The sequence below is a fragment of the Lepidochelys kempii genome, chromosome 19 (genome assembly GCF_965140265.1).
Source record: "Lepidochelys kempii isolate rLepKem1 chromosome 19, rLepKem1.hap2, whole genome shotgun sequence".
Classification (NCBI taxonomy): Eukaryota; Metazoa; Chordata; order Testudines; family Cheloniidae; genus Lepidochelys; species Lepidochelys kempii.
Genome location: NC_133274.1, coordinates 9,679,795 through 9,704,471, shown reverse-complemented (window position 1 = coordinate 9,704,471; position 24,677 = coordinate 9,679,795). Strand labels below are relative to the sequence as shown.

The 24,677-nt window shown below is 54.9% G+C and overlaps 1 protein-coding gene across 2 annotated transcripts; it reads right to left on the bottom strand.

Annotated features, from left to right (window-relative positions):
• Window positions 1-141: 141 nt before the first annotated feature.
• Window positions 142-22,722, bottom strand: CNKSR1 (connector enhancer of kinase suppressor of Ras 1). Of its 2 annotated transcripts, XM_073317531.1 has the most exons (21): window positions 22,473-22,721; window positions 21,252-21,409; window positions 20,767-20,969; window positions 19,881-19,965; window positions 15,758-15,799; window positions 15,502-15,621; window positions 15,364-15,423; window positions 14,737-14,805; window positions 12,554-12,682; window positions 12,022-12,107; window positions 9,759-9,886; window positions 8,403-8,584; window positions 7,694-7,724; window positions 5,825-5,997; window positions 4,975-5,048; window positions 4,508-4,579; window positions 3,903-3,976; window positions 2,622-2,686; window positions 2,257-2,386; window positions 1,404-1,585; window positions 142-1,315 (listed from the first exon to the last, which is right to left on the bottom strand). In XM_073317531.1, the coding sequence occupies exons 1-21, from the start codon at window positions 22,522-22,524 to the stop codon at window positions 1,106-1,108; spliced, it is 2,325 nt and encodes a 774-aa protein (XP_073173632.1). In that variant the 5' UTR covers window positions 22,525-22,721; the 3' UTR covers window positions 142-1,105. The 2 variants fall into 2 exon arrangements, with proteins under 2 accessions (XP_073173632.1, XP_073173630.1); XM_073317529.1 differs by having other exon boundaries at window positions 15,364-15,621; window positions 22,473-22,722.
• Between the last annotated feature and the right edge of the window lie 1,955 nt (window positions 22,723-24,677).

Here is a 24,677-nt window from a genome sequence, read left to right as displayed (position 1 = left end):
ACATCTACACAGCTCATTTTAGAGCCGTAACGGGAACCCTGACAGCACACGTCTCGGGGTGGGGGGAGAAGGGGGGATGTCGGCTCTCTTTCCAATGCACGGTAGACTGGTCCAGGATGTTTAAACAGAACAAAGCAGAGCTCACTCAACAGCAAACACATCCCTCGCCTTCGAGGGGAGCTGGATCAGATCTTTATTCGGGCTCAGACTGCCAGCCTACATCTGTAACAAGGCCTTGCAGCAGGGGAGCTCAAAGAGCTTTGGCCACATGAATAAATGAAAGTATACAGCAGCTTTGTGAGGCAGATCTGTCTTATCCCCTTTTACATATAGGGAAACTAAGGCAATCGCCCAAGGTCACACTTGGAGTTAGTAGCAGAGCACAGAATGGCACTTAAAGAGTCTGACTCTGTCCACTCACAAATACTGTTACACAGAATTATTTGTACATATATGAAAACCAGCCTTTCTTTATCAAATGAATATTTACCGCCACAAGCAGAGCCAGAGGGGGCCAGGCAGCACTTCTCTGATCCTTCTATCCATAAAAGATCTTCCATCACACGGGCTCTTGGTTCTGATCGGGCTCTGGATGGATGTCGAGTGATGAGAAATGCCAAGGCATCAACATGTTGAATATCCCAGTCTCAGAATTATACCCAGAGGGACTGTTCTGGCCTCACAGAGCTGGGGTCAGTTAGTCAGTGAAGTATATGGATGCAGATTAATTAAACATCACTGGGAAATGGAAACAGCAGTTCTTTTAAAACAAGCAATTCTCTTTAGACCCAACCGAGGATCCATTCCGAGAATTCCTCCCTCAGTCCTTGGAATTACAAGGCTTTGTCAAAAGTGGTTCCCTACATAAAATCCTGCTCTAAGGTGTCTTAAACGGGGTTTTTAAAATGCATCCCACTTTCCAGTTACATTGACGCACTGCGTGTTGTGAGCAAGCAGCATTCCTCCTTGCTCTCAGAGCACCATGTTTCTTCATGGGACGAGATGACAGGACTCTCTCTCTGGAATGAGAGGAGGACGTGTTATTCCCTGCAGTGAGGTTCATGAAGGGAACGTTATTGCCCGGGATCTGCCTTATTTCCATGTGTTACGGCCTCGCACCGGCAGCTTCCTGTGGACTGGATTCAGCGCCAAGTTCTGCTTCTAGACCTTCAGCCTGGCCTGGCTGGTGCACCCACCACTGGTGGATTTCCTGGTATAACTCCTGATGCTCTTCTTTCCAGTGTCTGAATTTCTCCGAGGTCAGTTCCGAGTCGTTCAGGAGCTGATTGAGGATCTGGAGCTCAGCCAACTTCGCCTGCAAAAGGAAAAGAACATTCCCCACGGCTCAGTGCTTGTGCGTCAGAGGGCATTACACGGCGAGGGGGCTTGAACGTTTCACCTACTTTGAGCGTGCTTTGCAGAGCCCGGACCAGGTGAACCCTCTCGTTGATCTGGGGGTTTTTGTTGCGCTTGATGAAGGATTTGCGGTACTGCTCGTGGGTCACGAGCTGGCACGTGCCGATGAGAGACACCCCGCCTTGCTTCAGACACTTAATTAGGGACTCCAGTTCTTCGCCAGGGGAGTCTGCATAAGGCGGGGGGAGGAAGGGGGCGGGGGAAGAGAGCCACAGCAGATAGAGTTAGAGTGGGGCTGGAACAGCCTCTGTGCCAGGGTGATGGACTTGTGGGGAGCAGGTGATGCCTGCTGCGAGGATGGCCCCAAGCAGATCAGGCTTCAGCACGACAGCCCGTTCAGGACCCTGGTTCTCCGTGGTCAAGAGGGTTTTAAGAACGTCCACAGATGGCGCTGGAGAAATATGACATTCCCCAGACACAGCGGCTAGCTCATGGAACGGCATGTTGGTGCCACAACAGGATCTATGGCCCTTTGGACATTCTGACACCAATCGTACGGGGACACACCAGACCAGATCCTGGGGGGAGGCTGAACAGAAAGGGGATGGGTGGGGTGTCCATAGGAGATTCTCCACAACAAAGGAGAAGCCCTGACAACTCCTCCCCCGCCCTCCATTCAGCACCCTCCCGCCGACCTGCCCCAGAAAGGACCCACTTGTGTAACACCCCCCACCCACCCCCCGCCCCCGCCCCCCGGAGCCCGCTCTGCTTGAGCGAAAGAACCAACTTTGTGAGCAGAGTCTGCCGTGGGTTCACTAACTGCTTTACCTGGATCAGTCACCAGGGGGCCACACTGAGCACAGCGGCCCTAAATCCAGGCTTGATCTCACTAGCACTTACCCAGGGGCGAGCAGGGCCTGCCACTGCCAGGGACGGGGCTCCCCACTGGGCCGGTGGAGTCAGGGCTCCCCATTGCAGCACTGGGCTGGGCTCTCTCCAGCGTGGTGAGCAGCTCCCTTCTCCTTGGCAGCTGGGGAAGAACATTTCTGTTTAAAGACCCGCCCCGCCCCCCAACAGCAAGGAAGGTTGGGAAGAGCCACCGTCCTCTCGCCCTTTGCCGAGCCGCGTTTGACACCCGCGACGCAGCCCCGCCCGCCAGCATCCGCAAAGGGAGGGCCAACAGCTGATCCCATGTCCCATCACACAGGGCCAGGGCTCTCCCCGGCTGGACGGTAGAGTCCACCCCCGTCCCCGGTGACGCTCACCAGATCAGAGCCAGGCTTGGGAGAGTCGTCGTCAAGATCCTCAGCTTCCGTCTCACTGTAGCAGTCTGGCGGGAGACGCGCAGAGGGGACTGTCAGCGGGAAAGCCTGGACCAGCCACCACCCTTTGCTCCTGCCCAGCACAAGCTGCCCTTCTCCAGCGCCTTCTATCCAAGGATCTCACCGCACTTTAGCGAGAAGAAGGGGCCCAGCCTGCCAGCTGGGGATGATCCCCACGGAGTGGGAAGGTGGGGCAAGGCCTCTTGGTCCCCAAGCTGGCCATCTAACCATTAGGCCGCACTGCGTCTTGTCACCCAACATCGCTCCAGCCCTGCTGCCCCTTGTTGACTGGAGGATTCATGGCTCAGCAATAGGATTCTCGTCTTCACCCCCTCCCCACCGTAAGGTGCAGCAAGCTGCTCCCAGGCCAGGAAAGGAAAGACTGGGAGCTGGAACAGAGCCTGGCTCGCCCACATCTTTGGATTCTTGGTCTCAAAGCGGGGAGGAGTGGGGGGTGCCAGCAGTCAATGCAGAGCAGGACCCTTTCCCCCGACCCCTGTACCCCAAACTCACCACCTTTTTCAGGGGTGTCCCTCTTTAGTCTCAAAGGTCCTACCCTGCACACAAAGTTGGGGTCCCCCACAAAGTTGGGGTCCCCTCGCTTTTGTCAAAAGGCCCATGAATCAGCAATCACTGCACGGAGTCCCGATGCCAGCGGGATGGATCCCGCCACATTGCAGGTCTCCCACGCGAATCGCTCGTGTGTGATCCTCCTTTCGGATCTCGGTCACCGTGCATTTGGGCCTTCACCAGCTGAGCACAGAACTCTGGAGAAGAGACCAGACCCTAGGGTGCCACAGGGCCCACGCTGACCCCCAAGCCAGAGGCAGTGCGGACTGACTGGTCTCCAAGATCCAAGAGCTTTGGTTCCCCACCAGTACTTAAAATGTCTGTGTGCACCCGTGCGGGGGTGGGGGGGAATAGTGGGAGTTACAGACCCAGCCAATTGAAAACAGAGCAGTGTTCTGAGGGGTGCACTTTAAGCATTGTCTTCCCGAAGCAGCTGCTCCCAGATTACGAGAGAGACCCTCCGCCCCACACACGCTTCAGACCACTTGCATCACTGCTGCCTCCCCCCAGCTCACGTAGATACGGGAGTGGAGCCCACTGGAGTCAGGAGGATTCTGGGAGGGGCTCATCCAGTCACCCTGTAGGGACATGGCATGTAATAGCTGGTTCACATGTGGGGTTCCAGCCCTGTTCAGCAAGGTGCCTGGTTCCTACCTTCTTCTCTATGTGGGAGCGATTCCTGGGCCAGCTTGTATTTGGTTTTTGCGGTGATCAAACCACTCACCCACCTGGGAAGACGAACAGATCACGGACAGTCACCAAAGAGACCCCCTCCCAGGTTCCCAGGCACTTCCCCTTCCATCACATGCACCCCCTCACGTGTGGCGAAAGCCATCTCAGACCAATGCGTCTCCAGCCTTTTCCTTCTGCAACCCGTTGGGAATGAGAGATCCGGCCCTCTTCCACAGCCACCTCCCTTCCTGGCAGCCCAAAACCTCCAAAGCATGGTCCCCACAGCATTTTAGTCTGTGGCCCGTTGGGGCGGGTTCCACAAATCTCAGCCTGAGAACCACAGCCCTCACTGAATCGTACCGGCCATTTGGACACAGCCTCCAGTGACCACAGGAACTGTGGATTCAGGCTGGTTCAGTCCCTCCCAAGAATGCTGGAGTTTAACTGCATCCGGGTATTTTAGCAAGCAAGGAGAGGGGTTTTGTGGCCAGTCATGGTTTGCATGGATCACCGCAGGGTGTTTACTTAGCGATGTCAAATTCATGCAGGGACAGCCTGGCCTGCCCCAACCCGACCCGGCTACTTACATGCTCAGATCAGCCAGAGTCTCTGCTGCGAAGACGAAAGGTTTGTACTTCTCATGGCAGAGCTGGAAGACACTGAAAGAAGAACAAGGATGCGGCTGCATTTTCCACAAATTCCTCCCGTATTAGCGGGCAGCTGTAACTACCCCCTAGTTAAGAGTGAAACAGGTGTCCCATTCTTAGCCCCATTTCCAGCTGCTGGGAGGGGGCTGCTTGTTTCCCCTACAGCACTGTTACTCAGCGCCTCCTGCTGGAGAGGCGGGGACTGGAGCAGCTGGGAGCTTCTCCCCACACAGAGCTCCTGCACTGTTGCGTACGGCTAATCGGCTTGGCACCAAGCGCTCCGACGGATGTGCTGCCCTACGGAGAGCGCTCCCACGCCACCCGTGCTTCAGGGTCCTCCTCTCCCAGGTTAAATTCGCCCTCCTCTCCCGAAGCTGAGGTCTCTGCTCAGCATCTCCCGTACTCACTATTTCTTCTTCTGCTCCCGGGTGCTTTCCAGGTCGTAGGTCGACACGTTGATCAGGCCTACGGCTTTCTCGTCCTGGGCGGTGAAACAAGGGGCATGTCACACACAGGGGGCTTTGCTGCCATTGGCGTTTAGAAGCAAGATTCATTTGGTTTTGGGGCATCATGTGGGACTCTGTGGCCAGGAGAGCCACTGTACCAAGAAGGTAAATCAACAACGTCATGCTGTCCTTGGGTATTATAACAATAAAGAATAATCCCCAGCTCTTCTTATCTGGCCTTTCAGTACATAGACCTGAATGCGCTTTCCAGAAGAGATCAGGCTTCTCCTTAGAAATGGGGTTGGTGGAGTCAGAGAGTGGGGAAAAAGCCCACAAAGCTGGTGCAGGATCCACCTTCTTCCAGCCCTCTCTGTGGGGCTGTTACACCCACCCACCCCTCTTACAGATCACCTCTGAATTTGGCTCACTGAGTTATCGGAGAGTAGAGGAGTCTCATTTGGGGACATGCACCAACTGGGCCAAGAGAGAAGGTGCCGCTAACGGGAGGGAGAGGCACAGAAATCTCTCCCCCCTTCTCTGAACTTCTGATTCCTCGGCACACCTGCAAAGACTCCCTAACCCAACAGTGGCTGGGCTGACCTAGGCCTGGGGCAGTCCAATAGGCTCTGAGCATAGCGAACTCTAACTTGTCTCACTTTACACGGTCCCTGTAGATTTGTCTCAGGATCTCTGGAGTCCAGCAGCCAATGCCCTCTTCCCTCCCGCCCTAAGCCCCCTGAGGACACGGCACCTCTGTATACCCCCGACCTGCCCCTTTCCACTAATCCCCAGCGTTGAGGGACACACTCACACTGGGCTGGTTGTACCAGTAGAGAATGTGGCCCTTCAGCACAAACCAGCAGCGTTTCCATTTCTGGGACATGAATCCCACGTGGTCTTTCTTTTTCAGGAGCCAGCCGTCGCAGTCCACCTTGCCCAGCTCCCGACAGGACACCCGCCGGCGGCTCAGCCTGGTAGCCACTCCTGCAAGGAAGGAGGAGAGGGGGGCAGTGGGAGTGAGGCACAGCGAGGGGAGCTCTCTCCAAAAGAGGAGCCACCCGCTTCCCATGAATCCTGCCCCAGCCCTGCCCCGACAGCAGTCTCATAGTGGCTTCTCTGCAAGGCTCCCCCACCCCCTGCGCCCTCTCACCGCTAGGGGATAGCGGAGACACAGAGGAGCCCTGTAGGGCAGTGGGGAAAGTCCCATGCTTTTTGGTGCAGGACAATGGTGAGCCTGGGCCCTAGCTGCTCCCGCCCGTAAATGCGCCGGCCATTCATCCCAGTCTGCCTCTGGTCACAAAGGAAATAAGCTTGGTGGTTCTCAGCCAAGCCCCTGGAGGGACTCTCTCCATCCCCCAAAACCACTATGGACTGCAGCAGCTGGCAGCCAGCGGAAAGGAGATGGGGAAGGAGCTGCACTGGCGGGGGAGGAGAGGGGACTGGAACAGCACAGCCGGCCGGCACTAGGCCTGGCTCGGCCCAGTGCTGAGCCCCTTGCTTCCGCGGCAGAAGCTCACCAAGGAGCAGAGGACGGAGGGAGGAAGGGTGGGGCGGGGAAGAGAAAGGATCAGAGCAGGTTCTCCCAGCCCCAGGCTCAGAACAGAAACACCCAGATTCTGCTCCGCAGCCAAGAGAAGCGGCACCAGACGGACACCACTTCTGCAGCCCCAAGCACCATGTCTGGCCCTTCCTTCCAGGGCTCTGCAGCCTGAGTGCGTTCTGCATCTCGCGGCCAAGCTGCACAGAACGCCGGGTAGCCACATCCCACGGGACCCCTCTTCCCTCTGGGCTGTGTGGCCAAGCAGGGCCGGCCTTAGGAAAATCGCACCCTGGGCAAATGTGCATTTTGGTGCTCTTGGCCCCCGTGGGTATGGTGCCCTCCCCCCCATTGCCCCTGGCCCTCAAGGGCTTCCCGGGATCCCCACTCTCCCTTCACTCCTAACCCCTGCACTGTGTCCCCTTCACCCCTAACACCCCTGCATCCCCCCTCCGGCGCTCCCCCGCTGGACTGCTGCTCCTCTGCCCCATGCACCCCTAGGGGGCTGGGGGGGGGGCGGAGGGAGTGAGGAGAGACAGCGCGCGTGCATGGCGCCTGAGTGAGTAGGAGCGTGCTGTCTCTTTAAGAAAGCCCTCAGGATCAGGAGCCTGAAGGCTTGTTCAGACACAGGCAGCTGCCCGACCCAGAGAGGCAGCAGCATGGACAGATTTCCCCCCCCCCCCCCGCCCCGTCCTGTCACCCCAGCTCAGTGCAGACCGGGTTCATGGGTGGGGGGAGGGGGACACCCCAACATCAGCCTCGCCCCCATCTCTCTGCACAGCAAACAGGACGCTCCCAGTGCCGAGCAGCAGGAGGGAGGAGGGGCAGCCCTGATCAGGAGGAGTCACCTGGCTGGTTGTCCAACTGCCCCCCTGCAGCTCAGGTCCCCCCCGCCCCCTCCAGACGCTGCTGCTCACCCGGTCAGCCCCCAGGACTCAGGCAAACCCTGCGCACGGCACCCTCCTTGGCGGGCTGCCCTGGGCCACCGGCCCTGTGGCCAAGTTAATGTGCAACCTAAGAATGCGCCTTGGGCCTGGGGAAAAACAATCCTTTGTGAAAGGGGAGGAAATGCTCCAATCCCCTGGTTAACTCAAAATGCTCAAGATTGTCAAACCCACAGGGGGACGGGAGGAGGCCACTCACCTTTCTGCCTGGAGCAACTCTTGGTGCTGCTCTGAAAGGGATGGAGAGGACACAGATACATGTGGTTACAAAGATCCTGGCCATGCAAGCAACTCACTAGGCTTTTGGGAGGCAGACGATAAAGTGCAGGAGACGCCGTTGTCTATGGCACTGGTCTGCCAGTGGAGAGCAGACAATGCACTCGCTGGCTGGCCGTTGTATGCGGGAAACGGCTGGGTGATCATAGCTTTCTTGCTTAGAGCACCCGGAGCTATAGCTGGTTCAGCATGCAGCTGCCTGCCCACCAGGTGACATTAACTGCAGGGTAGGGTATACTCCCAATGACTTCATTGGGAACAGAAGTAGGCCAGCCCTGAGCACATTTGAAAATCCCAATCATTTTTAAGGATGAAGATGAGGGTCCTGTTATTTGCCTCAGACATCCTGCAGCAGTGAGTTCCACAAGTTCACCACACACAAAGTTAAAGATTTTTTCCCTCTCATCTCAGTTTTATATTTGTTGCCTTTTAAATTTCTAATGGAGTTCCTTCTGGTCTAATAGGGGAGGGACATTAGGAGCCCATGTGGCCTTCTCAACCCCATCCATGTTTATCTTAGTCGTGTGTGCTGCATTAGTGCCTAGAGGCCTCAGCCACCTCAGGCCCAGAGGGTTGTCACTGTACAGACACACAGGAAGAGACTGGCCTAGGCTCATTCGCTCTCCTCTCACCTTGTTTGGAAGAGCGGGAGATTCTGGTCCCCGACTTCTGCTCCCAATTCCGTTCTCTGGGGACTCCTTAGATCCGAGTTCCAAGGTGCTGGGTCTGGCTGGAGCGACAGCAACGGGGGAGCTGCGCCCTTCAAATCCTGCCCCCAAAGCTTGGATCTCCAACGTAGGGGCTGCTGAAGCGCCTGCAAAGATCAAACTGGTCAGGGGGACTCCAACACCTCTGAGCCACATAGCGATTTGTATTTCACTCGCACGGAGAGGTCAGACAGCTGGTTAAAAATTTAGGGCCAGATCCCCAGCTGGCCCCACTAAAGCCTCTATTCTGTAACATGAGCGCCATTCCAGTTGCTCAAGCCCTGAGGTTTGCAAGGGGCCTACCCTTTAAGGCTTGAAGCACAGTATCGTCCATGCCACATTTTACCCGAACACTGTAGTCTCAACTCACTTCCCCCACCCCATGGCCATGTAAACCAAACAAACTCTGTGGGGAAGCTGGCCCTCCAGAACCAATGTTACCACATGCTCTGCATGTGCCCTACATGGAGCACCTTTGCACATATCACACAATGGATAATCTCTCAGGAGATCTCCGGGAATCTTAGTTGATGAAAGTTTCAGAAGAGCCCTGCAAGGAGGGTACTATCAGTATTGTTTTACACATGGGGAAACTGAGGCACAGCATTGTTAAGGGACTTGCTTAAAGTTGCACAGTGAGTCAGCACCCAAGCCAGGAAGAGACGCCGGATACCCAGGCCTCCGCTCCAAGCAGTCGGCAGCACTCTTTAGACCTGCCCTGACTCCAGTCGGCTTGGTCCCTTTCCTGACTTACTTATATCACAGTAGCACAAAGAGGATCAGATAGGGGCTCAAATGTGCACGGCGCTGTACGGGAGGCAGACAGAGTGTCCGGGGCGGGCGCCATTTATAACAGGAGTCCCAGTCACAGGTGCTGACATTTTTCCTTGGTGGGTGCTCCATCCCCGCTCTGGCCTGAGGCCCTGCCCCCTCTCCATCCCTTCCCCCACGGCGCCCCTTCCCTCCCCCAGCACCTTCTGCCAGCTGCTCCCTGCTCTGCTGGCAGCACTGGGGCCCTGCCAAACAGCTGTGGCTGGTGGGTGCTGAGGACCCCCTATTCCCCCCCCACCCCACGGGTGCTCGAGCCCCAGAGCACCCACGGAGTCGGCACCTATGGTCCCAGTGTTGCTCTGCACAGGGCACAGGACTCTCAGCCAAGTATCTGCCCACAATCGAGTCCCACTAACCTGCAACAAGCAGAGCTCGCACCAGTGTGGAAAGCCTTTCAGAGGAGGGCTTGCTGCTTTCCACAGGATGCAGAGGATATCTGCTCTCTCCTACCTTCAGTGGGGAGTTGCCGTAGGAAGTCCCTGGTCTCCTCTCTGGGGTGGCTTGAGACAAACTCCTCCTCTTCGTCAGTGGCGAGATCCAGCGCAGAGTCCAGCCCCGATTCCAACCCGGCGATCACGCTTCAGGAGAGGAGAAACCTTTAGCTAGCACTTGACAGCAAACCAACCCTGTGGTATGTTTGCTATTCAGCAGGATCGCGCCACCCTGCAAGCCCCAACGGTGTGTGGGTGGGAGCGTTTCATCAGAGTTCAGTTCAGCAAAGCAATGCCGGTCGGTGCTGGTCACGTGGGCCGTTTTTACCTTTGGCACCATACGTGCGATCTAGGAGCTGATGCTGCATCATTTTCCTCTCCCACACAAAATGTTACTTAATGGAAAAGTCAGTGGGGCAAAACAAGTGCGAGGCTCCAGATAAAAACAACATAAAATAAATAAATAAATACTGCCTAGATCTTCTGTGGTGCTTTTCAGCCCTAGATCTCCAAGCACTTCATAAATTATCCCCATTTTCCAGATGGGGAAACTGAGGGACAGACTTTTTTTTTTTTTTTTAAATTTAAAGTGATTTGTCCAAGGTCACCTGGCAGGCCAGCAGCCAAGCCAGGAATAAAATTCAGGTCTCTGGAGTTGAAGTCCAGGGCCCTATCCATGAGGCAAACACTGCCTAGCAAGGCCACAACACCCCTGTGAGGAAAGGACATCTCCTCCTCCTTTTCCAGATGGGGAAACTGAGGCATGGAGGTGCTGTGACTTGTTCAGGTCACACAGCAAATTATGACAGAACTGGGAATGGAACCCAGAGTCCCAACTCCCAGTGTCTGATCCAAAAGCTCGACCACATTTCCTCCCTGGAAACAGGAACCTTTGCATTTGGGGAAGGATGGGATGCGGAGGAGAGAGGAGGGTTGTTTTAATCGTTTCAACCTCCCCACCCCTTCCCCCAGAAGATCCTTAAGGAAACAAATAGTTTTGCTTATTAATTCATAACAACATTACAAATTTCCCTGGCATGCGAGCCTGAAAACAGGAACCTTGCTCTGGTGACGGTGATCTTATCAGATCTACCCTCTACCTGAGCAAACCTACAGAAGCAGGGTCTTTGACTTACACCACCGACCAAGAAAAGGTTGGAAGAATTGAGCCTGTTTAGTCTAGAGAAGAGAAGGCTGACAGGGGACAAGATAACAGACTTCAAACACCTACAAGGTTGTGATAAACAGGACTGTGATCAATTGTTTTCCTGAGTCCACTGAGAGTGGGACAAGAAGTAATTGGCTTTGGTTTGCAGCCGGGGAAATTTAGGATTTTTAGGTTAGATATTAGGAAAAGCTTTCTACCTTGGAGGGTGGTGAAGCACTGGAACAGGTTACCTAGGGAGGTTGTGGGAGCCCCATCATCAGAGGCTTTTAAGAACAGGTCAGACAAACACATGTCAAGAATAGTCTAGGACAGGGGTTCTCAGGACAAATTTTTTGATGGCCCAGAGTGCAGCCCCCAACTCTTGCTGGTGGCCACTCTCACACTTTTTCCTAAAATACTTAATTAGCTTTAGGAGAAACAAAGAAAGAGGCACTTAGACACGTCCAAATCATCATACCTGATTTCTGCTAGCCAATAAGTCTGTTGTGAAAAGTGAAATTAACAAACATACAGGTATCACTTTTCACAGCAGACTTACTCAGCCCTGCCAAGATTGGGGACAGATTAAGCCCTGGATGAGGGGCTGGGGGAGGCAGCAGGGGGCCAGAGCCTGGGACTGGAGCCCAAAGCCGCCCTGCAAGTGCCTGCCAGCGCCTGCCAGCCCACCACCCCAGGGCTGAAGCCAAAAGCCTGAGCACCACCGCCCCAGGGAAGGTGGGGAACTCACCGGCTGCCTGCTCCTCCAGCATTGTGCCCCAAGTGTCTCCAGAGGAGGGCAGGGCGCAACCCTGGCTGGCCGCCCCAGCAGATAACACCAGGGCAGTGCATCCAGGAGCAACAGGGAGAGGGAGGGGCTATTACCACCCCCCCATGGCTGCAAGAAAAGCCCCTAGTGGTCACATCTGAGAGATGCTGATTCTAGGTTTACTGACTTCTGCCTCAGCGCAGGGGGCTCGACTAGACCTCTGAGGTCCCTGCCCGCCCCACCTTTCTGTGATGAACAGACAATGACTCATCACTCCTCCCAACAAAGCCACAGGGCAGAGCCGCTAGAGAGGCCTAGGGAAAGATTAGCAACAGGAAGTCACTTTGGATTAAGGTTCTGGGCTCTTACCTGGAAGGCAGGGAGACCAAGCTTACTGGAGAGTCATTGCTTTCCAAGCCAGGAGATTCTGCAGCACCCAAGAAGCTGCCAGGTGCCTATAAAACAGTCAGCGAATTTCCATCCTGCGCACCACTGGAGCTCAATAGACGCACAGCAGAGCAGGGTCACCACACTAGTGCTCTTCTGTGTTGCTGGGACAAAGCCTTCAGCACTGAGTCAGAGGAAACTCGGGGCACTTCACAAAAGCATTGACCCGAGATAGGGCCTGGAATGAAAGGGTAGCTGCAGAACTGCTAAGCCCCAGGAAGGAGCCTCCAGCCAGCACAATGAGGCATGCTGGGTGGGGATGGGAGCTGGTGCCCCCTCCAAAAAGACAGCAATGCAGCAACGGCTAGCCCTGGGGACCAGGCAGAGAGGGCCCTGCGATCCACCTCCGAATGCCCAGCACCACTGGGTTCCTAGCCGGTCACTGCCTATCCAGCACAGCAAGTAAAGGTTCAGTCCTCATGCTGGGGGTGTGGGGGTACCGGGTCGGGCTCACCTGATGGCACGGAGACCTGGGGGAACACGGGGACCCCACAGAGGTTAGTGGAATCTTCTTCAGCACCAACGTCACCTGGTTTGGCTTTTCGAGTATTTTCTTTACCAGATTCACTCGAGTCCAACCCACCTACACATGGGATTAGCAGGTCAGTGCTCATCGCCAGCACAGGCCGAATCACACTGAATGGGCTGTTTGAAACAGGCAACTCTGCAAGTCATTCTGCTCTGTTACATGGGCTCTGTCAGCTGGTGAGGCCATCAGTTTGATCTCGTGTCTGGTAACTATTACTCTGGACCATGAGCACCGCGAGCCACTGGATTTCAGAAAGGGGATGTTTCTCTCCCTAGGCACCTGATACAAGCAGTGGTCAGGGTTTAGACACCTGCATCTATTACAGCTCCATGGTGCAGACAAGGGAATCTATAGGCGTGTGATTCAGCAACCACGCACTTCACAAGACATCCAGCTAGCCAGCAACAATCCCACCATGCCCACCAGGGATTCCAAACGACGTGACAAACCAGTTAAACACCTGGCCATCAAAGCAGTTTCGTAAGCTAGTCATCCATGCCCTTCTCATTTCACTGTCCATTTCCGCAGCACCACCGGCCAAGTCAGAGACATTCAGCTAATAGCCTGCAGCCAGCCAGCCGGTCCTCCCTGTCAGAGGGTCAGCAGGAGGGCCGGCTGAAAATTCTCCATGAAAACTGGTTTTCAATGGAACAATTTTTTCCATTTTTCTAAGTATCTGATTTCTGTGGAAATTGATTTTATTGTTGCTGCAAACCTGAATGCCCATAAAGAGGTTAAGGTTTTGTTCAAATACTGAAACATTTCATTTTGGATAGATCTTTTGTGGTGCCTCATGGGAGCTGTATTCCAGCTGCTTCATGTCCCCAGTCTCCTCTATATGCTGGGCTTTCCAGCCTGACTACATATCCCATGCTGCATCACAGCCAGAGATGCTGTCATGCACCATCTGCTTTCCCCAAGAGGTGAGACTGGTGCATCATGGGAGATATAGTCCAACTAGGGAGCCCAGGTATAGAGGAGATGGGAGCAAGAGCACTCAAATGACAACTCCCAGGGGGTACCGCAGCACCATTGCTGAACCCAGTTGTTTCAGATTTTGATTTTTTGCTGAAAAGTCAACTTTTCTTCCCACAGGAAAAGACCCGTTTTCTGACCAGCTCAAGCAGACAGTCACCCACCTAACCAGATGCTTCACGGTCAAATGGAGAGAACGATTCTGACCCCACTCAAGTGGGCAGTAGAGATTTACGAGGCTAAATTAACTGATGTTGGTAAGCGTGGAGAGCTCAGCCAAGTGCTGGGTGTTGGCCTCTCCCAGCACTGAGCCTGAAACCCTCCTTTCCTCCCCCTCTCTCATCTGGTTTCAGTCTGTTGAGCATGTGGTTTGCCAGAGAGTCAGGGTAGAAACACTGGGTTCCTTACAGCGATTCTACCTGTTTCCTGGGTGTGCCCAAGCACTTGTGTTTAGAATGGAGGAGGGGGAGGGGGAAGCCAGGCTTTGGTGGCATTTGCTTCTCCTCCATGCAGCATGTGAGTCAGAGAGCGAAGAGGGGATGGAGGAAAGAAAAAAAAGCTAGCACCAGGCTTTCTAATAAAGGAAACTAGCCATTCTAGCATCCCAGTGGCATCTGACTCCTACAGTCAAGAGGGTCCAGGGCAATTAAGTGGGAACCAACCAGTCTTAGTAAACATGAGTAGGGATATGTTGCATTGTCATCCAAGGACCTCAGAGCCTTTTATAAAGGGGGAGCCAGCACAATCCCCTTGCCAGGAGGGGGTCCGCAAGGCCCAGAGTTGAAGTGAGTTTTAGCCTGATCCCTTCGGGGCTGGGATCACACCTTCCATTGGGAAAGAGTCTCGCACGTGGGGAGCCCCACCAGACTCAGAGAGAATGAAAGTGACTTGCCAAAGGTGACACAGCGAGTCAGGACTAGAACCCAAAGCCCCCCACTCTAACCAGAGGCCAGGCTGCACCCCCTACCGAGTGTGAGGTTCTTCCCCACTTTAACACAGATGAGGATCAGCCAGGGCAGACCATATACATCAGCCATGATTGCAGCTACACTCAGAGACCCCCTTTCCTAGTAGGATTTTGGCTGTCCCAAGAGACCAGCAAGCTAACGGACCGAGGACAGGGACATACTTACCACCACCTGCCCGTTGACTTGAACGATCTCATCCCCCGGCAGGATCTGGCTGCAGTCGTCAGCTGGAGACTAGGAGGAGAGGCAAGGAAAAGACCCGAGCGGTGTCAGAACCGTGCTCGTTGGGAAGCGGAGACAAGCTCTCAAGCCACTTACATTGCGGCCTAATCAGAGTTAAGCAGCTCTCTGGCTGATGTAAGTCAGAGGGGCTCAGGAAAGGGGGATTAACCATTAACTCGCAGGCCTGATCTTTTGGGCGATTCCCGTTCAATCACAGGCGTGAGCGCAGGAGGAGACGACTGAACCAAGGCGCCGGCTGAAGCCTTGGCCAAGGCTAGCGTGACACACGGCCACAAGGCAGCTGAGTAGGAAGGACTCAGCCAAGTCCTGTCCAGTGCAGCCCATGTCCTAGCTGGTTCAGGAAGAGGGTTTGGTGCCTTAACAAGCCCAGGGGGTTCTGATACCCAGGGGGAAAATGGATTTTGCTCATTATGGGCCAGTGTAGGCAGGTTTAAGAAGGGGGCTATGTTGGGACACCAGTTCTGAGCCATCTCCCTGCACCTGCAGGCTGGAAAGACCAAATCAGAAGCCATCTCCTCCCCCACCCCCCGGCCCCGACAAATCTCTCACCTTAGTGGCGGTTCCCGCTATGAAGTGGAGGCAGGAGTTAGTGGATTTGATCTCGATGCCCTGCAAAGAGGGACAGACAGAGTTTGGAAACGTCAAACGAGTCCCCAGCGTGAGCCAGTGGCGGAGGAGCGGACTCACCAGACTGTCCTCTGGCTCGGTGGGCACGAGGTCGACGCTCTCCAAGATGGCAGTCTGGTTCAGCAGGGCTGCCGGGCTGCAGCTCGAGATGTTCTCACAGATCCCCGCGAGGTGCCTGCACTGAAGGACAGCAGGAAAGACTCATTCCTCCGGAAACCCGCCAGGACCTCACGGCCTCTACAGAAGGGCAGCAGCGACCTCAAGGGTTGCAGAATACACACACACACACACACGGCAGCGGCACAGCCATACTTACAATCAGCAGGATCCGGTTCTCTCTCTCAGACACTCCGCAGTCCTAGAAGAACGAGAGACACGCAATAAGTTAGGTCGATCCAGCTTTTATATGTTGTAACTCCCCGAGATTCTTCCAAGCCAGGAGCAGATCATGACGGCCCTGCTTGGGATGACGGTGGGGATCACAACACAGCCCACAGGTTCCAGGTGCTGGTGGCTCCTCTCCCAATGCCCCCGCCCTGTCCCAGAGGGTGCCGTGCCGCTGGCCTCCAGGCGAGACGTAAGGCTGTGTGGTCACGAAAGACTTCTCAGCACTGGTTTTTAAGAGCAGCAGCAGGATTAACCCCAGCATCCTGGCCCGCTTCCAGGGCAGGTTGTTGCATTCCACCAGCCTCGACTCCTCCAGCTGTCTCCAACGGAGACGCCATTCTTCACACACTCCCGTCAGTGCCGCCTGGCTCCTCCCAGACAGCGGCTGCGTGTTGCGAGAAAGCCCGTGTTTGGGGGAGGGAAAGCCTGGCCGATCACATCTAGGCCTAAGGAGCACACTGGGATCCTCGAGGACAGGCGATTGGCCCCTGCAGGTGGGCTGATGATACTCATGCTCCCAGAGACGGGTACTCTGCCAAGAGGTCATTTTAGTCTCTGCCATTTAGCCCGGATGGGGGCGGACAGCGCGCAGCCGCCCACGCAGCACCCGACTCCCCGACAATCTGGCTGGGGAGTCACTGGGCAATTGCGCTGAGCCCTCACACGACTCCGTATAGCAACGGAAAGAGGATCCAGGATCCGAGTTGCTGTCGGAGGTACTCCTCGCTCTAAGGACAGACCTTTGAGAGTCTCCTTTTGGCTTCCAGGGGCTTCGGATGAGGCCCCGAGGCCCCACCTCCAGCCTCTTCTTGGGAATTTCACTGGAAGATCAGAGTGACTAAGACAAGAGGAGATTGCTGGAGGGCAGGAGTGGGGGAAACACCCTGGAGATGGGAAATAAGAATGAACTGGTCAACCCAGGCAGCGCACGTGGCGAGAATGTGGGGCAGCCGCTGGGCTAGACACAGAGGGGTGTCTGTCCAGAGGGCAGTCGGTGTTTGGAAGGCTCCGTCCCCTCCCCAAGGGAGAAGAGTCCATTGTTATGGGATGGGGGACAGGGGGTAATGGGTGAGAGATGCCTTACTGAGGCCATTCTTGCTCAGACACAGTTACACCAACCTCTGGATCTGGGAGCAGAAAGGAATCCCCACCCCGCAGGGCACAATGGCAGGGACCTCCTGGCTTAGCATGGCAGAGGAAGGTGTGAACCACAGCAAGGTAGAGCAGGCAAGGCATTGAGCGCCCTTCTGTTGCACGGGTGGATCTTGGCTCTAACCCTAAAATATCCCAGCAGGCTCTACTTTTAGGTTATTAGTAGGGTCAGTTTCTTCCTGCCCCACAGTCCTAAACCCTCCTGCCCCTGCCCCCCCAACCCTGTCCCCTAGCACTCCACCCTCCCTCCTTCCCCCCCAGACCCCATCCCCTAGCCCTCCACCCTGTCTCCTGCCCCCCAGACCCTGTCCCCTTGCCCTCCATCCCTCTCCCACTCATTTACAAGCCATTAAGGTTTCTCTGAGTCTCCTTTTCCATCTCTCTCCATGTCACAATCTCCCCTCCCCCACCTCAGAGCTACCCGTCCCTTCCACGCTTCCAGGCCCTGTCTCCAAAGCCAGAGAAGCCCAGAGCCCATTCCTGACACGCCCTCTCCTGCGGGTGCCCCGGACTCTGCATTCCACCCTGAGCAGGCCAGGATCTTTAGGAGAATTATTAGCTCCCAGTACCTGTGGCTCAGCAGAACAGCGTCCCCTGAATCTCTGGTTCGGCCCGTTAGTCTCTCTCCTCCCTTTCGCTCAGCTGAGTCTTACGGACAACTGAGCTCCCCCCCAGCCCGGAACCTGATCTCAAAGGGTGAATCACAGGGTTATATAAAGAACAGTTCCCCACCCCCACTTTGATGTTGTTTATCTCCTTGTCCCTTCCCTGCTCACACTGGTCATTTTCTCTTTCCTTCCTTGCAGCTGACTGAGCTGTGGCAGGCCAGGGGTCCGATTGCGGATACACCCATGGCTCTCTCATCCCCTATATCCCACGTTCCCCTGGGCAGCACCTCAGAGGCACAGAGCCTTCCCTGGGCATCTCAGGGACACACGTTCCTTTGGCCAGCTGTGAATCACTGCCATAACCTTTCTATAAAGCAAGGCCATTCCCAAGATAGATACCGACGAGGGCTCAAGTGACCTGATGGCATACACCCCAGGCAAAGCGCGGTCTCTCCACTTGGCACGGATGCTCCACTTCCAGACCTCTCTCCAGGAAGCATTCACAACATGTTTGCAACACTAAAACCTACTGTCCCTCCCTGATCCTTCCTTGATGGGCTCCCCAGGTACCCATGGACTTGCCCCTAAAGTGGGTTCTTGAAGGAAAGGCGCATGCCTAGGATTTGAACTACCAGCACTGCTGTCGGTGGGTACCTCTTCCTGCTAACCTTCTACTCTAGCTGGAGAGCCCTGCTGGGGTCCAAGAAGTTGTTAGAAGAGTCAGAACATACTTGGGATCCCATTGGGCCCTGTGGACTACAAAGGCATTGCTGGCTAGAAGGCATGCCGAGACCCGAGTCTGCTTTTACCATCTCGCAGCCTGTGAATGCAAGATGAAGGAGCACTGCAGAAGACGTGTGAACAGAGGAGAACTGGAGGATGAAGGTAGTTAACAGCACTCCTTCCTATTACCCAAATACCACCACTCCGACATACACCCCTTCAGCAGCGACTTGCTTATAGTCATGAGTCTAGTGGTTCGAGCAGGAGATGAGGAGCCAGGATTCAGGCATTTTAGTCCTGACACATTGAGCAAATCAGTTCATCTCTGTGCCTTAGTTTCCCTATCTACACATGTGGGTGACCCTGACTTATTTAATAGGGCTTCATTCATGTTTGTAAATCAGTTTGAGAACTGTAGGGAAAGGGAACTATTGAAAGGCAGGGTATGGTTATCTGTTCCATCAGCTGACAGTTTATAATCTCCAGTCAGATTCCTTCTTTTAACACTCTCCATCCTTCCACCAATATCCATTCATCTAACTCAGCTACCGCTAACCCGTCCCTGACAGAGGGGACGGCGCCCCGTGTCCGATAAAAACACTTTGGAAGGGCAAATTGTTTGCCTATGAAATGAACCAGATTTCACGGATAAAAATCATAATGCAGAAGAATATGGCTGGGTTCCTCTATAAGCGACAAGCTCCAAATTGGACATTGGGCTAGTCTATCAACACACGCGGCTTTATCCCTGAAAAATATACTATTGAACCGGTGCAAGGTTCACTTGTCTGTTCAGAAGTGGCCCAACATTTAGATGTATGGACACACTAAGAGCAACAGGAAGGTCTCCAGTACAGATTTAAATTGTAATGAAAACACACATTATTAAACAACATCTACCTAAAGCATTAGTAACCCAAACACTGCAGCAGGGGACAGCCCAAAAGTGAAATGGACTTTGAAACAAACATGAAACAGACATGAGCAATTTTCATTCTCTGAGCTGAGGGAGATGCACAGACAAAGCATGACGAGGGACAAATTAGAGGATGGGAAAGAAGCTTTAAAATCCCAGGGGCTAGTAACACAGTGGTTAAATTGACAGCGTCCAGAATATTTGCTGGTCAAGCAGTGTTGCCGAGACTAAGAGAAAATGTTTTGAATTGAAATAAGAACAAATAAATAGATTCCCCAGTCCCGCTAGGAGTTCACGCTCTCTTGGGAAAGGGGGTATTTATCAGCCAAGGAGGAACATTTTGGAGGGGAGATCCTGATGAAGTTTTGGGAAACATCTCACTGATCGTTTGCTAGTGAGAAAAGTGTGTGCGGTGTGTGTGACTGTCAGTCCTTACACTGTGCCCATCACCATGGTATTTGGGCCACCCTCCTTTTCTGCCCCTCCTACTCTCACTTCCGAGGTCATGAGACACCCCGGCACGACACGAGTACTGAAGAGACGTCACCCATATCCACAGGCCCCCTGCACATCTCAGGGGTAACACACAAACATGCCAACCCTGACACAGTCTGGCTTTGGTTTCTTGGGATTTTTAAACCCTCGTTACTGACCTTCTGCAGGATCTGGGCCAGTTCTCCGCAAAGCGAGACAATGTCCCGGCTGGCTGAGTAATCATTCAGGTGAGAGAAGAGATACCTATGAGGTGCGTGAGTGAGACGGAGTCATTAGATAAACGGAGGCAGGAGAGGAGAGGGCCCAACGAGCCTCAAGTTAATTGAGGCACCGTCCTCCCCTCGGGCCAGGGGTTTAAACACAGTCTTCCAGGAGTTTACGGAGCTTTCTGAAGGGGCCCCAGTTGGCACAAACAGCCGGTGACAGAACGCAGAGCTCCTCGCCTGCAGTGGGCAGCTGCCGGGCGCCCAGTGGAACAAGCTGGGAGTCTCAGTCTTGTTCCTACCACGCAGGTGTCCACACCCCATAGAGCCACTTCTGCTGTGGGGAGGCTCAGCAAAGGAATGAGCAGGCTGTGGAGACGAAACTCCCCTCTGGCCCCAAGAGGGGGTCCCTCCAGGGCAGAAGCACACGGGCAGAGGACCCTTGTCCAGCCACTGCCCATGATGTGCCCTTTCTCTGCACAGAAGGCTCCAGGCTGGCCTGCTGCTGTTTTCACCATCATCAAGAATAGCGTGGTCACAGCCCTCCCCTCCCCAGTCACTGAGTGGAGCCTTGTCCCTCTGTGCTAATAGACCATCCTCCTCTGGCCAGGGAGACACTGGCTGCCACGCAACCAGTCCTGACAGCACTGGTCTGGCATCCCTTTCCACCTCTGGAAAGACAGTGTATGCAAACCCCACAGAAACAGAAGGCCTGTAGCTTGCCCCCCGTGCCATTCAGCGATCCCCTTCCTTATCATGTGGGATCCCTCCTTACATGGCCCTGGCCTTCCAGTCTCTCCATGCTCTTTCCCTGGCCTCTGCAGACTGGGGAAGCAAGTACCTGCTGAGCCAGGTGAAGAGCCCCTTGGCCGCCGTGATCAGCTCAGCAATGCAGGCCAGGAGGTCCGGGGAGGGCGTCTCGATGGCCTCGCCATCATACGCGGTCACCTTCCTGCGGCTCAGGATGAGGGTCTGGGTGGTCCAAGCGACTTGCTGCAGCTTCTCCGTCAGCGTCCCCAGGCTGGTGGTCTCCAGCTCGTAGTTCTGGGGGAACAATCCAAACTAGCTCAGCAGAGGAGAGAGGAGCCAGCCCTGGAGCGGCTCAGAACGAAGACTGAGGGTGGCAGACACCCCACAACTCTGCACTGCTCCCCAAAACTGCTGGGGGGGGGAAATCCACCCATCCCCTGAATCCCAGAGCTCCCTCCCTCTGGGAAGCAAGGCCGCAGGTGAGACCTGGGAGGGAACCCTCTCACCGTCGCTCACTGCAGGCGGTGCTGGAGATCGGGAGCGGGCCTCACTCCAGATTCACGGTCGCTCACTCACCAGCACGCACAGCTGCTCCACAGCTTCCAGAATGAGCTCCTGATGGCCAACACACCTCAGGCCCAGCTCCTCCAAGCGCCGATAGGACAGCTGCAGCAAATCGTTCCCGGTCAGGGACCACGTCTCAAAGGGATACTGCTGCAGCACCTTGTCCAGGCCTGAAAGGGGCAAACGCAGTCACTACCCAGCTGCTCCCAGATTGCCCACGTCCAGACATCTGCCACCACCACCTCAGCCTGGATTCCCCCTCTGCTGACAGCTCTGCCAGGCCTTCCTGTCCGCTCGCCTTCACCACCGCCGCTCCCTCAGGGGCACAGGAACTGCCAGGCTCGATCAGAAACCACCTAGGCCAACCTTGGAGAGAGACCAGCACCCGCTGCTTCAGAGCACGGTGAAGGAACCCTCCTAACCCCAGGAGTTAGAGGCTGGCTTAAGCCCTGAAGCATGCACTTCCAGAATAGCATTAACTCGTCTAACTCCAGACATTCCTGTTATCCACCAAACACATCCAAACCCCTTTGGAGTCTTGCGGAGGTTTTGGCCTCAGACGCATCCTGTGGCCGTGAGTTCCACCATCTCGCTGCGCACTGTGGGGAAAAAATATTTCCTTGTGGCGGTTTTGAGTTTGTCCCCTTTCTGTTTCACTGATGGGCCCCTCGTCCTCGTGTCAGGAGACTGGGAGAACAGAACCTCCGGATCTACCTTCTCCCCCATCCCACCAAGTGTGTAACACCAGTTGCCTTCCCTGGCTGCCAGATCTGTTTCCTCCCTACTGGCAGGTCCCCAGAGAGCTGCATATCCACCCACCCCAGCATGTGCACCTCCCTGCATTGGACTGTATATCCTCCCCTAGGAATGCCTCTCCTCCCCCAGGGCAGGGATCCGAGCCGTGCCCAGCCACGCCATGCCCGCATGAGTCTCACCCGCCTCTGCCAGGGCCCCCCAGAAGGTTTCAGCCACTCCTGCTCCCAGCAGGTCTTGCACAGCTCCTCCTGCCAGCACAGACTCTGCCGTGGGAGCGGGCAGCCGCCTGCCCGCCCTAGGGGCTGGAGTGCACCCCCTGGCCACAGGTGCTGGAATGAGGGGTGCTACCATGCCTGCTGGCTTGAAGTGGTTTCCATCACACACAGGGTTTACAGTTTGGTTCAATGGCTCTCAGCACCCCCCACCGGACAATCTGTTCCAGCCCCTGGCCAGCCCTGAAACCTCCACCACACTCACCTCTCAGCCACTGCGCCACCTTCACAGGGCTCCAGGCACCGATGGGCTCCATGCCCAGCTCCCTTCCCGGAAAGTCTGTCCAGGGGCAGGACTCCCGGACACACCTGAGCGGAGGCAGCCGCACCAGGTAAGTCCCAGCCAGCTCTGTGGTTGGTGCAGCTGCCTGCCGCTCAGCAGGGTGAGGCCCGCCCCCCTCTGGAGGTCCCTTGCTCCCCTCCCCATGGGGAATTCCAAGCTCTTAGCAACCCAGCTCAGAACTATTGTCCAGCCTCCAACCCCCTCCAGTCTCACTGATTCAACAAGGTTACACCCAGTCCCCCCCAGGCTGCCTCCTGACTCTCTTAAAGGCACAGACCCACAGTAGGTTGTTTACCTCAGCCCTGGCCAGTGAGGGAGCGTGCCCTAGTGGGCAGAGGGCAGGACTGGGTGCCAGGAGCTCCATCTTCCATCAGAGTCCTCATCTGATCGTGGCCGAGTCACTTACACAACACCTGCTATCTTGGCTGACGTGCCTGGAACCAAAAGGAGGTCTTGTGCAGCTACAACTTGAGCTAAAGAAGCAAGGTCCCCGAGCAGGGGCTGTCACAGGTAGCCTCTGCAGATCCGGCACCTATAACACATGCTCACCACTGACATTCTGTGTCTCAGTTTCCCCACCTGTAAAATGGGAATAAGTATAGCTGGCCTACCAGCTCATCGCAGGGGAATCATGAGAGTTTAAGTCTGTAAAGTGCTTTAAGATCCTTACAGGAAATGTGTTGTAAAAGTACAAAGCATTATTACTAACAGAGTGTGGCTAAACATCACATCCTCACTCTAAATATTAAAGCAAACACCAGCCTTGATGACTGCATGTCATCCGGGAGCATGTCCTACTGGTTCATGCAGAGGCTGGCAATTAGAAACTCCTGGATTTTATACCCAGCCACTGCCCCAGTGCATGACCGTGGGCAAGTCACTTAGCCTCAGCTTCCCTCTCTGTAAAATGGATTCACCTTGGTAGATACTTGGAGAAATACAGAATCTTAGAAATGTAGGACTGGAAGGGTCCTCGACTGATCATCTAGTCCTGTCCCCTGCACTGAGGCAGGACTAAGTATCACCTAGACCATCCCTGACAGGTGTTTGTCTAACCCAGTCATACTCAGACTGAGGCTCGCAAGCTGCAGGTGGCTCTTTAATGGGTCTCCGGCGGCTCTTTGCAGCATGTGATATCAAAACACTGTGTGATTTAATTATTAACCAATCTAAGTTCTTAACCAATCAGGGGGCTTTTACTATGTTATTACCCAATTGTAGTTGATAAAATAATAACACCGAGTCAGTCATTTTGCTGTGAGAATCATATACAGTATATATAAATACTGATGAACCACGGAATTCACACTACTGTGACTCTGAGGTTTGATTATCACTGGTCTAACCGGTTCTTAAAAACCCCCAGTGACGGAGATTCCACAACCTCCCTAGGCAATTTGTTCCAGTGCTTCACCACCCTGTCGGAAAAGAAGTTTTTCCTGATGCCCCAACCTAAACCGCCCTTGCTGCAATTTAAGCCCATTGCTTCTTGTCCCGTCCTCGGTAGATAAGGAGAAAAATTCTTCACCCTTCGCTTTATAACAATCTTTTACATACATGGAGACTGTTATCATAGGTGCCATCTCCGTGGGTGCTCCGGGGCTGGAGCACCTGTGGGGAAAAATTAGTGGGTGCCCCCCCACCTCTCCACCTCCTCCCCTGAGCGCGCACCTTGTCCCCGCTCCTTCCCCCTCCCTCCCAGCGCTTGCCGCTGCCAAACAGCTGTAGCAAACTCCGGGAGCGAGGGGGAGGAGCGGGAACGTGGCGCGCTCAGGGGAGGAGGCGGGGCCGGGGCGGGGATTTGGGGAAGGAGTCCAAGAGGGGCAGGGAGGGGGCGGAGTTGGGGTGGGAACTTTGGGGAAGGGGTTGGAATGAGGGCTGGGCAGGGTGGAGTCGGGGCGGGGCCGGAGGCAGAGGGGGCTCGAGCACCCACGGGCGCCATTAGAAGTTGGCGCCTATGACTGTTGTCATGTCCCCCGCCTCAGTCTTCTCTTCTCCAGACTAAACAATTTTTTCAATATTTCCATGTAGATCATGTTTTCTAGACCTTTCATAATTTGTGTTGCTCTCCTCTGCACTTTCTCCAATTTGCGCACCTCTTTCCTGAAGTGCAGTGCCCAGAGCGGG

Excerpts from the sequence above, each read along its gene's own strand:
- CNKSR1 (XM_073317529.1), bottom strand. The coding sequence starts at position 22,524 with ATGGAGCCCATCGGTGCCTGGAGCCCTGTGAAGGTGGCGCAGTGGCTG. Across the intron at positions 8,585-9,758 it reads ACGGCAACTCCCCACTGAAG|GCGCTTCAGCAGCCCCTACG; the intron begins GTAGGAGAGAGC and ends TGATCTTTGCAG. Across the intron at positions 1,586-2,256 it reads CAGGCCCTGCTCGCCCCTGG|ACTCCCCTGGCGAAGAACTG; the intron begins GTAAGTGCTAGT and ends CGCCTTATGCAG.